The sequence below is a fragment of the Vulpes lagopus genome, chromosome 5 (assembly GCF_018345385.1).
Source record: "Vulpes lagopus strain Blue_001 chromosome 5, ASM1834538v1, whole genome shotgun sequence".
In the NCBI taxonomy this organism is placed as follows: Eukaryota; Metazoa; Chordata; class Mammalia; order Carnivora; family Canidae; genus Vulpes; species Vulpes lagopus.
Genome location: NC_054828.1, coordinates 109,725,541 through 109,739,151, shown reverse-complemented (window position 1 = coordinate 109,739,151; position 13,611 = coordinate 109,725,541). Strand labels below are relative to the sequence as shown.

The following is a 13,611-nucleotide window of genomic DNA, read 5'->3' as shown; positions in this document are numbered from 1 at the left end:
CTGAACAAAGGTTGAAAGGTTAGAAAAAAGGCAGGGGCTGGGTATAAAAATAATTTTAGATTGGACTTGGCCTGAGTAGCGCCCCAGTGTTGTCATGGAACACATCCTTTTATATGTGAGTCTATGTTTACAAACATGTTTAGAAGCTGACTCAGGTCTCTGATTTCCAGCCTCTCAGTGGGCGGGAGGTGGCACAATATTGTGGAAGAATAGGAGGGCAGAAAATACTTGGTGCTACCAACTGGTTATGGAGACTTAGGAAAGTAAGCCATGATAACTCTTCTGGTTCTCAGCTTCACCACTGTAAAATGAAAAGATTTTATTAGATGAGATCAATATTTGAAAGAAAAAATATACATAGTTAAAGAAGCTTAATCACATGAAATGAGAAATAGTTTAATAAGTAAAGAAAAAGTGTGCCTGAGGATGGATTTGGACAGATACAGTGTGAAGCCCAGCATTTTGGGGAGGTTAGGGGTAAGTGTCTAAGTGGAGCTAGCTAACAGCTAATTGGCAGAAACAAACAGAGCAAAAGAGGTCCTTATGGGGTTTTAGGTAGAGGAGCAGCATTGCTGAGTGTCTTTTTCCTGTTTAAAAAAAGCTTTCATGTAAAAACTGGAGAGAAGATGCCTTTCATGTCTTCTTTCAGTGCAGAGGAGAGCCGAGCCTGGGCCTCAGAAAGCAAGGCTGAAGGTATGGAGCACCAACCAGCTTTCTGGGCCATGGGTGAACCCCACGTTCAGCCATTGCTCTTCAGTGGTTTTTCTCTCCACCCTCACTTAGAAGTTCAGATCTAGAGTTTAGCAAAAAAACCAGTTCTCAGGTATTGGGTTTTTTTTTTGCGCTTGGAAGGATTTTGTACACACAGTCAAGTGTTGTTAGAGAATTAAAAACATACTCCGTACCCAGATAAATTTGAGTCTGTGTTAAAGGATTTGACCTGTTTTATTGTTTGACTGACATTTATTAAAGCACTTTGACATTTGAAATTTTATTTCTGTTTCCTGTTCTGAATATTTAAGAAGAATCACAGGTCTGGATCCCTGGAATACCTTTTGTAATATAAGAATTTTAAATCCATTATTTTCATAGTTTTAATGATTCTCACAGTTTTATTCTGAGGCAAACCGTATTTTTGCTCTAATGTAGTTTAGGTTATAAAATCAAATGTTTGATTATTCATTTTAAACCATGTTCCCAACAGTTTATTTTAAAATGTCAGTGTTAAGTGATTCTGGTTATGAGGACCCTGAAAGTAATCTTTAGGCAAATAGTTCAGAAAAGTGAGGAGTTTGACTTCTATTTAATCTTGCAGCTTGTAAAGAAGAAGCCAGTTTAAGACCAGTTGCTCAATGATATTACTTTCAGGTTCTAATGTGAAGAATTAACATTTCTAGGTTTTTATAAAAATTTAATGCAATCTATAAAATTGCCCACACTTGTAGGCACAGTTACCGTTAGTAAGCTGTTCTATAATTTTTGGTCCATTAAATCTACTTTTTATAGTAGAATATAAAAAAACTCTAGAATATTTTAAGGTTTTGTATTGGGTAACTTCTACAGGTTTATGTTAATACTAATAACCAGATAAAAAAATCAAAGACTTCTTAAACAAGACAGCTTTTTTTGTTCAAACTTTGAGAGTATCAATTTCTAATGTACTGGAAGTTTGTTAGACCTGTAGGACATGTAAGAGGGTCACCTTTATGGTATTCAAGCTCTTATGTTCTTTATCAGAGCCTTTTCTGCAGCCCTGTAACGGAAAATTATTTTATGCATTCTCAATTTGGACAGTTACATGTATGGTAACAAAATATATTCTTCTTTTTTATCTTTCAGAATCATGGTGTCATGGAAGGGGATTTATTTTATACTTACTCTGTTTTGGGGAAGCTTTTTTGGAAGCATTTTCATGTTGGGTCCCTTTTTACCTTTGATGTTTGTAAGCCCATCTTGGTATCGCTGGATCAACAACCGCCTTGTGGCAACCTGGCTCACACTACCTGCGGTAAGTCACACACCAGATAGGGAGACTGGACCAAAGTGGCCCAGCTCACCAATTTTTACTTTGTTAGAGTCAGATTCAGTCAAATGTTAGAAGAAACATATAAATACTTTCTGGATCCTTTCTAGAGGAAATACAGGAACTAGAGAGAATTAAATATAATTCATGTCCTTGAAATAAAAAATCTAAGAGCCATATTTCAAAATTAAGAGTTTCTTTTATATTCCTCTTGAAGTTTATTTTCCTTCATCGAGGTATACTTTACATATAGCAAAATACACAAATCTAAAGCTATAGATCGAAGAATTTTTATTTTGTATTTCCATTTATTTTACAAAATAATGACAGAAATTAAAATTCAGATAAACTATTTTTTGAACTTTTGACATTGATGTGATTGATTTAATTCTTCCGAGTAACCACAGATTTTAGGAATAAAGTGGTTTCCTATCTGTGGCCTAGAATGACAACATCTGAACCATAATAGTACATATATCATGTGTAGTTGATTCTTGGAACAGACATGTATTCTCTGCAAGGTCAGTGCATACAGCTCTGAGAACATCTCCCTGATTCTGAGCTGGCGACTTGCTATAGGATTCCAGTCCAGATTCCTCCCTTGTCTGGACCAAAGCAGCTGTGGCCCTTCCCTTTTGCTGCTAATCAGTAGTGCCTTCTCCAAAAATGGAGTGACACCCTGTACCTGCTTTTATAATAGGTTATACTTCCTGAGACCGTTTTGTTCTTGATGTTTCTGAGCAACAGCTAGAACTTATTGTTTGTTACTGGGTTTATGGAGCAGTCATGGTGGGAGTGATAAGGATACACCTGAACAGGAAAACAAGGAGGAATTCTTCTGCCTTCAGTTGCTGAAGGATCTTTTTTTCACCTGTGCCTTTTGAACTGCATTGCCATTTCCCCTCAGGCTGACTGCCCTTCATACATATACAGAGAGGAAAGTTCACTAATGCTAAGGACTCCCCAGGTGGAGATTGATGGGGAGCTGTTGACCCTTTTCATATTTTAAAAAAGGATTTTCATGGTGAATAATTTTAAGAATTGCATTTGTCCTTTGTCAAAGGTTAATTTCTTGAAAAATTAGATGTGTTTTATGAAATGTGATATCATTAAACTGAAAGTAATTCCCTATGTCTCTCTGTCCTTCCCTCTCCTCTTCCCCCTTTCTCTTCTGTTGCACTGGATCTACAAGCACAAAGAAAGGGACTATAGCATACTGGTAGATGATAAATAACCGGTTTGGTCGCATATTTAATCCAGATTAAGGAGAAGAATTACAAGATTTTGTTAAAAGGGTAATGGTGGTCATAGCTGTTAAGCGCTTATGTGGCAGATAATGTGCTAATAAGTGCTTTAGGATGCCTTCATTCCAGGCACCACCATTATCCCCCTTTTACAGAAGTAGAAACTTTGAGAAATTAAATAATTTGCTGAAGGTCACATGCATAAACAGATTATTTAAGCAGAGCTGAGATTAGACCCAGTTTGGTGCTGTTAGAGCCCTGGGTGATAGGAAAACCTTGAAGGATTGGTCAGGGTCACATGGCACTTTAACTTCTAGTGGTAAGAAGTTCACTGGTACTTCAGGATTGTTTCAAAAGAAGATTTGGAGTTCTTTGAAGCCAGGGAATGCCTTGAGGGAAAAAAAACTAACTAAATTAGTCTCAGTGGTGTGATGATTCCTCTTAGTGAAAGAGGAAAGTTGGTAAGGAACAGTTATACAAAGCCTTCAAGAAGCCAAAGACTGAGGTTGTACCTGGAACAAGGTACATACCAATAAATATTTCTCACATGAGAAGTTTCATGGTCATACTAGCTCAATCTTTGGTATCAGAATTATGCTGGCTTCATAAAACAAGTTGTGCAATATTTTCCCCTCCTGTTCTGAAAGAAAACGATGTGTGTGTATGTATGTGTATGTATGTGCACGTATCTTATATATGTGTATGTTGTGAACACAATTTAGTCACAACCTACGGATCACGTAATGTATCCTTCATATGTCACAGCCCACTTGAAGTTCGTATTTATCACAGTGTGTAAAATATAAGATTTGTAACAGGATAGGGCTTTCATTCTCACATCCTTTGTGCTGCTGTCCTGTTACATACACTTGTACAATAAAATCTAGGATGCAGTGTTACCGTTTTTTCCTTTAAATAGTCCTATGTTTTTTAAAGAAACAGTCTAAGAGAATATGGTCTCTTATATTGATCTAAATATTTTCCATTTATAGTATTCTTTATCTTTCTTGTATATTAGAGTTTCTCTCTAGTGTCATTTCCCTTTAGCCTGAAGAACTTCTTTTAGCTCCTCTTTTACTGAGGGCTCCTGTAGACTAATTGTTTTCTTTTAATTGAAAATGTCTTTATTTTGCCTTCATTCTTGAAGAACAGTTTGCTGGCTGTGAAATTTATGGGATGACATTTTTCTTCTTTCCATACTTTAAAGTTTTACTGTCTTGTGGTCTCCTAGCCTATATATTCTTGCAACTCTTTTTCTCTGGCTGCATTCAAGATTTCTTTCTCTGTTCTTTTTTTAAGCAGTTTGATTATGATATGCCTAGGACTAGCTTTCTTTGTTTATTTTACTATGTCTCATTGGGCTTCTTAGATCTGTAGATTTGTTTTTTCCAAATTGGAACTTTGGGGCTCTTGTTTCCTCACATATTTTGTGTTCCATTCCCTCTCCCTCTCGCCTCTCCTTCTGAGACTGTTGTGGGTGTGGCAGGTTGCTTACATTGCTGCACAAGTCTACTAGTTCACTGACCCTCTCTCTCTTATGCTACCTCTATTTAAAATATTGTACTTTCACATTCTGGAATTTATATTGTTTTTTTTTTTTTTAAAGATTTATTTATTTATTTATTCATGAGAGACACACAGAGGCAGAGATCCAGGCAGAGGGAGAAGCACGCTCCCCGCAGGGAGCCTGATGTGGGACTCGATCCTGGATCCTGGGATCACGCCCTGAGCCAAAGGCAGACTCCCAACCGCTGAGCCACCCAAGCATCTCTATTTTGGGTTCTTTGCTGGTTTCATTAGGTTCTGAGCTTTCTTATCTGTTAAATTCATTATACTTCTTTTTCCCTGTAACTCAGCTGAGTGGAGAATCTAATTTCATTTTCTTTGGTCAGGGCAGGAAGCAACAGCCACCTTCCCTATTCTTTTTTTTCGCCCCCCCTCCGTAGGAAGGACTTTACATTGGATTTTTGTAATATTCTTAACGTTATCAGTATGGATCCTTCTTATACATTTATGCAAAAGTTCTTTTTCCTTTCATAATAGAAGGAAGGATTTTTTGTAAGTTTTGTTAACTGTTGTTTATGACAAAAGTAGTCAGTAGGCTCTTGGAACATTCATCTAGCAGCTATTAAGTGTCCACCATATACCAGGCATATTGCTATAAGGTAATGATGAACAGGACAGATAGGGTCTCTGGCATTCTGGAAGTATTAGTATTGTACCTAAGCTACCTTGCCTGGTTGTAGATATACATATCTTAACTAGTTTCTGTCCTCCATCCGCTTGAGACATTACCTCCTTTGTAAGAGTACAGAAGGTGACTTCTCAGACCATGAATTTTGTAGAAGTAGATTTTTAAATTAGCTTTAAAGGTATGAAGTTCATTGTTTCATTGCAGCCTCAAACAGACCATTTAACATGGAATATTTGTTTTGTGGTGTTGCTTGCCCAATAGTACTCCCTTATTTACAAAATGAGTATTTCTCCATAAAATATCATATTTATATTAAGCAAAATAAATATATAATGCCCAGTTCACATAAGGTTAACTGTCATAAGTAGCTATTTCTTTTCTTTTTTTTTTTTTTTTTTTAAGATTTTATTTATTCATGAGAGACACAAAGAGGCAGAGACATAAGCAGAGGGAGAAGCAGGCTTCATGCAGGGCTGATGTGGGACTCTCTCCCAGGACCCTGGGATCACGACTTGAGCCCAAGGCAGATGCTCAACCATTAAGCCACCCAGGCGTCCCATAAGTAGCTATTTCTTTTTCTTTTTCTTTTCTTTTTTTTTTTTTTTAAAGATTTATTTATTCATAGACACAGAGGGAGAGAGGCAGAGACACAGGGAGAGGGAGAAGCAGGCTCCATGCAGGGAGCCCAATGTGGGACTTGATCCCCGGTCTCCAGGATCACAACCCAGGCTGCAGGCGGCGCCAAACCGCTGCGCCACCAGGGCTGCCCAAGTAGCTATTTCTAGAAAGCCTTTTTACAAGCCATCTAAATGTTAAGTAATTCCACTTACAGTCATTGTAAAACCAGAGACATTTCATTTTGAAAACTTAACTTTTTTCAAGTCAATTATATAACTTTTTAAAGATTTTTATTTCATCATTTGTAAAATAAGGAAATTGGAGTAGATGGTATTTTGAGAGCCATTCCAGATTCAGCATTGTATATCTGATTCTGAAGCAGACATTTACAGGTAAGTGATTTTTTTTTAATAATAATGATACACTGTTTTATATTTCATTTAATGTTTTAAATTTTCCAATATATAATCTTTTGACTATGAATTACATTTTTGTCTAAACATCACTACCCAAACCTGAAAAGTTTTGAGAAGTTACTACATGGGTAGGGATCATTGCAATTGCAGTGCTTTAGTGTCCAATCTCTTCCTTGGAGAGCCAATATAAGTTAAGTGCTTATTGGTATAGATACATTTGGTTTTACTATTGGCCTTACCACTTTCTAGTTATTGAACTTGGTAGAGCTACTTAACCTTCCTAAACTTCTCTTTTCATTTGAAAAATGAGGGTTCTGAGCCTACCTGTTTACCTCAGTTATTCTGATGACTAAAGAAGGTATTGAATATAGGCTTTTTAGAATACAGTGGCTTGAATAAGATAGAACTTTATTCATCCTCAGGACCATGTTGGCAGGGTAGCTCTGCTCCCTCATGTCATTCAGGGACTCAAGATTCCTTCCAGCCAGCCTGGCATAATACTAGTTGATAGGTCAAGACTGGTCACTACTACTGTTTTGCCCCACTTTGCAGAAAGTGGGTTGGGGAGGAAGCGCAGAGCAAGCGCTTTCCTTTATGTCACTGAATTACAAATAGCACTGGAGGGAATAGCTAAAGGGTGTAGTAACATCTGGGAATGTCTGTCCTCTGGGCAGTCGTGTACATAACTAAAATCTGTTTCTCTGGAAGAAATGCTGGACCTCACTGGACAAATTCTGCCATAGCTGCTTCTGCTATTCCTATTATTAGTACTATTACTATCACACAGAATTACACCCTACACTATGGTACAAGTCTTTATACAACTCCATTTATATGCACTAGGATGGGGGAAGAGTAGAAAAGATGAGAATACATTTGTTGTTGTTTTTTTAATCTAGAGTTGCCTCCACCCCACCGCCAAAAGTAAGAGAAAATGGGAAATGTGAGTGGTGCTGTATTAAATACAATTATTGTGTTTAAAACAGCACATAGACTAATCACTTCATTTGATAGTCAGCTGGAGAAAGCTGTTCCAACATTCTTCAGAAGATAGTGTACTGGTCTTCTGTGAGGTACCTTTCTGTGAGATTTTCAAGGGTTGGTTTCAGTGATTCCTGACTTTGGCTTTATTACCTGAGTTCAGAACTTAACACTAGGCAAAATTCAGCTACCCCTGTAGTATTTAGTATGTATTTGAAAAAACTTCTATTACCTGTGTAACTCACTACCTTGCTTAGTAGTAAGGGTATATCAAGCAGAGTCTTTCAGGTAAGAAATTCATAGAAGTCGAATACCTTATTGCTAGGTTACAAAAAAATTGGTGTTGTAGTTTTGAGATCGTAAACATCTCTGTTCAAAGAAATGGAGAAAAACTGTCAGGATGTCTTTTATGACCTTTTATTCCATACTTTTACAATGTGCTAAAGGAGTTTTTATTTTGAAGCAAATAGATAATTTTTTACTTAGAAGGAATTTAGTCTTTTCTCTGCTATACATGTACTTTATTTTAATCCCAAACAATTAAAAAAAAGTTCACTAATAAAGTAAATGCACTTAAACTATTGCTTCACAGACATAATCATAAAGTGATCTTCTCTTTGTAAGCATCTCATGTGCATCTTGACTTCACTGGCAAGATTTTTCTTCTCTTACCATTTTTAAGGAGCACATTTTGTGTGTTAAATGAAGTACCACATTAAAATCTTCTAGGATGTTAGGTTAGACTAGGTGACCTTTAAGTCTCATCCAACTCTTTATCTATGTAAGAATTCCTTCCAGAACAGTCTGAAGAATGACCATTCATTCTTTCTTGGTATATATCTATAGTGGGGAGTGTAGGTCTTTGTTCATTTCATTTTTGGACAGTTTTATTCAGCATGATCAATACTGTCAAGGTCACACTTTGCATGTGCCCAGAGTACTTTTTGCTTTTCAAAATTTAAAGTCTTTCCAGCAGTCCAATTGTTAGCTAATAACCTGGGATTATGAAGATTATGAAAACTATTTGGAGTTCTGTCCTTTTACTGTAAGTCATGACTTAGGAATTTAGAGGCCCCCACCTAGGACACCAGTCTATTCCACAGCCTGGTGATTCCAGTCCAATCCTAGAACAAAATGGGTATTCAGCAGATACAGGGTATAATTTCTGCCTAGACTGCTGCTAAGAAAAGGGGTACTGTATTTGACGAATGACTTGGGATTGCAGGGCCTTAAATAGCTAAGGATTTGAGGAGCTGGGCTTATGTTGAGTCAGAAAAGCCCAGGCATACTGGGAGATGGGGAGCACCACAGAGTTGGCTTTACCTCAGACTAAATATTCATCGGAATGGTAAATGAGAGCTTGAGGCATGATGGCAATATTGATTCTCTGTGACCATGAGGGGGAACCTCTCATCTTTGTGTTTTCAGACACAGTGGAACACTTAAGAGATAGTAATTAGTGGTCTATAAAAGATTCTCAGAAATGCTTCTGTAAAGCATTTATTAAATTTTATAAGATTAGTTTTTCTTCTATACTAGTCTCTATTCTAGACTAGAAAAAGCAGGATACTATTCTCACATTTTTCTATACGTTTTAAAATTTGAATTCTGTAGCTCTTTAGAGACCTTACAACCTTATCTCTCTGTAGTAAATATTTGTAGTCTACCTTCACAGGAGATGTAAATAACGTTGACTTAGATAGGTCTTGTCTGATGTTACAAATGATTAATGTGAGTTTGAGATCTAGGCTGTCCAAAGGTTATATATAACTTTCAGGCACATTCTGATGGAGTGTTGGATGGCAAGGGAGAGAATGCCATATGATATGCTCCTGGACAAACAGTCTGGATTTATTTTGACATTTGGGATCCACAGGATACATGTACTAGAAATTGCATTTAAAAGGTGAGGGTTGGGATCCCTGGGTGGCGCAGCGGTTTAGCGCCTGCCTTTGGCCCAGGGCGCGATCCTGGAGACCCGGGATCGAATCCCACATCGGGCTCCCGGTGCATGGAGCCTGCTTCTCCCTCTGCCTGTGTCTCTGCCTCTCTCTCTCTCTCTCTGTGACTATCATAAATAAATAAATAAAATAAAAAAAAATAAAAATAAAAGGTGAGGGTTGAGTTTGGGATTTATAGGCTTTAAGATTTTTAACTCTTTTCTGTGGTACAACACACAATTAGCAGTCAACTTCATCTTTCTTTGAGTTAAGGGAAGGGCATCTTGCATTTCAATTCTTTGTAAAAACTGTAAAGTATCATTTGGAAAGCACAGTGGAGCTGATCCAAATTAATAAGCCATAGATGGTGACTTCACACATGTCCTCTGGGCTGAGGTATGTAATTCAGTGATTCATTTTGGGAGTTGATGGCACTTTATACTTAGACATTTCCTGCTGCGGGTCCAAGCCTGGAGGACTCTGCCATGATCTTCTCCATCATGAAGTCTTTACGTAGAGGCTTGGCTTCCCAAGACTTTGGAATGGAAGTTATAATTATTTGAGTGGTTATGGACTCTTTGAAAATCTGATGAAAACTACAGACATTTAACAAAGTACCTCTGTATACTTTTTCAAGAGGGTCCTGTGTTTATTTACCCCTTGAAGGTTATCCTTCTAGGACTTGACAGTAGGTTAAACATCCATGTCCTAAAGTGAATCTCAGCTCTGGGAAAGTCACTTAATGGGATCTGTGGGCTATCTGTTTTATTCTGTTAAGATGTTAACACTATGATTCCATAATTCTTTGGACATAAAACATTTCTAACTTTTCCTTAACTAATCTTCCCTTTAACCTGTTTTTTTTCTTGGTCCTGTGTTTATTTTGAAGTCCTTTTTGTTCATTTGTGTCATATTCTTTAAAAAAAAAAAGTTTTTGTGAAACGTAACAAACATATCCAAAGTTAGTAGAACATAAATGCACACTTTAAAATGGTCTATTAAAGTGAAAGTATCAACCAGGTCAAGAACTAGAGTATTATCAGTCCTCCAGCAAGCTACCTTGCTTGCATGTCATAACCATCTCCTCTTTGATAGCAGTAGCCACTAATCTGACCTGTAAGATGGTCATTCCTTGCTGTTCTTTATAATTTTACTCCTAAAATATCTTAGTTACTGTTTTAAAAACTTTTACATATGACACTCTTTGTTTTGCTTCTCTCAGCATTATGCTTGTATGCCATCTGTGTTGAAGATACATGTAGCTTATTCACTTTAATTGTTGGTTCATATTCCATTATATATTGGTATTACTGTGTATCTGCTATATACTTCTTTTTTTTTTAATTTTTATTTATTTATGATAGTCACACAGAGAGAGAGAGAGGCAGAGACACAGGCAGAGGGAGAAGCAGGCTCCATGCACCGGGAGCCTGACGCCGGATTCGATCCCGGGTCTCCAGGATCGCGCCCTGGGCCAAAGGCAGGCGCCAAACCGCTACGCCACCCAGGGATCCCTGCTGTATACTTCTATAAAGGTTTTCATGGTGTTACCAGAGGTTTTATTTTTTTTTTTAAAGATTTTATTTATTTATTCATGAGAGACCCAGAGGGAGAGAGGCAGAGAGACACAAGCAGAGGGAGAAGCAGGCACCATGCAGGGAGCCCGATGCCAGACTCGATCCCGGGACTCCAGGATCATTACCTGGGCCGAAGGCAGGCACTAAACTGCTGAGCCACCCAGGCGTCCCATGAAGTTTTGACTTTCTTATCTTTTCACTGCCTCAGACCAGTTTTCTCTCCATTAATAAATAGTGAAGTTATATTTTAACTAGTAAATTTGCTACATATAAATTATTTGAAAATTTAAATAAGGGATTGAAATCAATAATCAAGTTTTCTTATTTTCTGTTTTTTCTTCACAAAACTACAGTCTGTAATATACTTTATTCTAAATATTTCATATATATTATATGCCTGTTATCAGAAAAGTTAATTAAACCAATTCGCAATTATTTATCTTCTAGGCGCCAGGCACTGTTGTAGGTGCTAGGGCTATAGAACTTTATAAACATATAATTATTTTATTCTTTATGTATTGTTAAACAGATAGATGTATGTGTTTAAAAAGATGATAATACAGAAAGGTATAAAATGAAAATTTGACTTTGTCCCCTTAGCCCTATACTCCGTGTTAAATTTCTGACTAACCTTTCTAGAAAGTAATCATCTTCTATATCTACAGCCTTAAAAAATTATACAGTGGAATCTTCTTGCATGTCTTTTATACCTTTTTCTTTTTAAGTTAATAATATATCGTGAAGATTTCGGTGAAAGTTAGCATTTATTAGGAAACCGTGAGAAACCTAAATGAATAAAATGAAAAATAGAAACAATACCTTTGTATTCTCATTCTTCCAGACTAATTTCTTTTTTCTAATTTTATATAGACTCAATAATCTTGAGAAATACTGTGCCTTTGACTTACTAGATATCATTTATTTACACGATGTGATAAAATTTACCTATGGGAAATCATAACTTTAAATTGTTACATGTCTATATTGCTTATTCCTTAGGCACTGCTGGAGACCATGTTTGGTGTAAAAGTGATTATAACAGGTGATGCGTTTGTTCCTGGGGAAAGAAGTGTCATCATCATGAATCATCGGACAAGAATGGACTGGATGTTCCTGTGGAATTGTCTGATGAGATATAGCTACCTCAGATTGGAGAAAATTTGCCTTAAAGCCAGCCTCAAAAGTGTTCCTGGGTTTGGTACGTTATTCACAAATTATTTTACATTGTTCATTCCTTTAATAACTTGTTAAATGCTACTTAAGTATTAAAGTCATTCCCATTTTTTTCTCACTAGTGTAAAACCATGTATCACAACAGATTAACATCTTTTTAAAAATATTTAATGTTGAGAGAATGAAGGATATGAATTAATAGTTCAGTAACTTTTTAAAAAAGATTTTATTTAGTTATTCATGAGAGACACAGAGAAAGAGAGACAAAGACATAGGCAGAGGGAGAAGCAGGCTCCCCTCAGGGAGTCCAATGTGGGACTCGATCCCGGGACTCCAGGATCATGCCCTGTGCCAAAGGCAGATGCTCAACCACTGAGCCACTCAGGCATCCCAGAGGTTTGTACTCTCAAGACAGTCGATTTCTTACATGGCAGCTAACTTCCTTTAGAGTAAACATCCCTATAAAACCAGCATGAAACTGCAAGGCATTTTATGACCTCACCTCAGAATTCATATAGTGTCACACCCACTATATTATTGGTGAAGGCTGTCACTATCTTCAGAGATTCTAGGAGAGAGCACTGACCTCAGTTCTTGAGAGAAATGTCAAAGATCATATCAGTATTTCCAAAACTGCTGCATCCCTAAAAGGACTGATCAAGAAAGAAAAGAGAAAGTGCATGCTACCAAGTAGCAAGAATGATAATATCTGTTTATTGTTCCTGATTCTATATAAAATATAGCAAGAGAATATTAAAAACTTATGCAAATGAGTTTGAAAATTTATGTGAAATCAGGAAATTACATACAAAAAATGTAATTGACAATTCTAGCAACAATGAAGAAAAATTAAAAGTCTTCTTCCAAAGCGTTTTTGAGGACAATGGCAGCAGGCTGATTTTTCTCAGACTTAAAAAAAAGTGATCAAATAAACAATCAGGAAATAAAAATAGGTATCACTCATCTCTTCAGAATGACTGGAAGACAAAGAATACCTTAACTAGAGAAATAAATTCTAAAAGATTCCTTTTGACCTGCCACTGTTGCAAGTCTATGCATGCTAAGACTCGGGAGGTAAGGCTTAAAAGTAGAGGGGCATGGACAACTAAGCATCCTCAACAAGACAAAGTCTAATACTAAATGCCAGAATATTGAACATAGGTCAGGACGTTAGGGTTCACAGCACATGATGTACGGAAATGATTAGAAAGACAGTGGGACCTGAAGAGGCAATCTCAGAAAAGCATTGCTTCTGAGGGAGAATCAGATACAAAGAGAGGAATTAGTTCCTCATGGAGATGTGGCAGTGAGGAAAACAAGGAAATGAAAAATCCTGCAGGAATAGAAAGAGTAGCAAAATAATAGCCATTTTTTGCCCCTCCGCCAATAAAGCCACAAAAAATGAACTGCCAAAATAATTTTATATCTATAAAAGAAATATTTTG

General features: G+C 36.9%; 1 protein-coding gene across 2 annotated transcripts in view; it reads left to right on the top strand.

The window, feature by feature from the left end:
• Positions 1-13,611, top strand: part of LCLAT1 (lysocardiolipin acyltransferase 1) — a 193,699-nt gene that overhangs the window by 67,582 nt on the left and 112,506 nt on the right. For both annotated transcript variants that reach the window (XM_041754983.1, XM_041754982.1), the window contains exons 2-3: positions 1,840-2,008; positions 11,993-12,191. In XM_041754983.1, coding sequence (XP_041610917.1) covers positions 1,844-2,008; positions 11,993-12,191 — 364 coding nt within the window. In that variant the 5' untranslated portion in view covers positions 1,840-1,843. The remainder of the gene's footprint in view (positions 1-1,839; positions 2,009-11,992; positions 12,192-13,611) is intronic.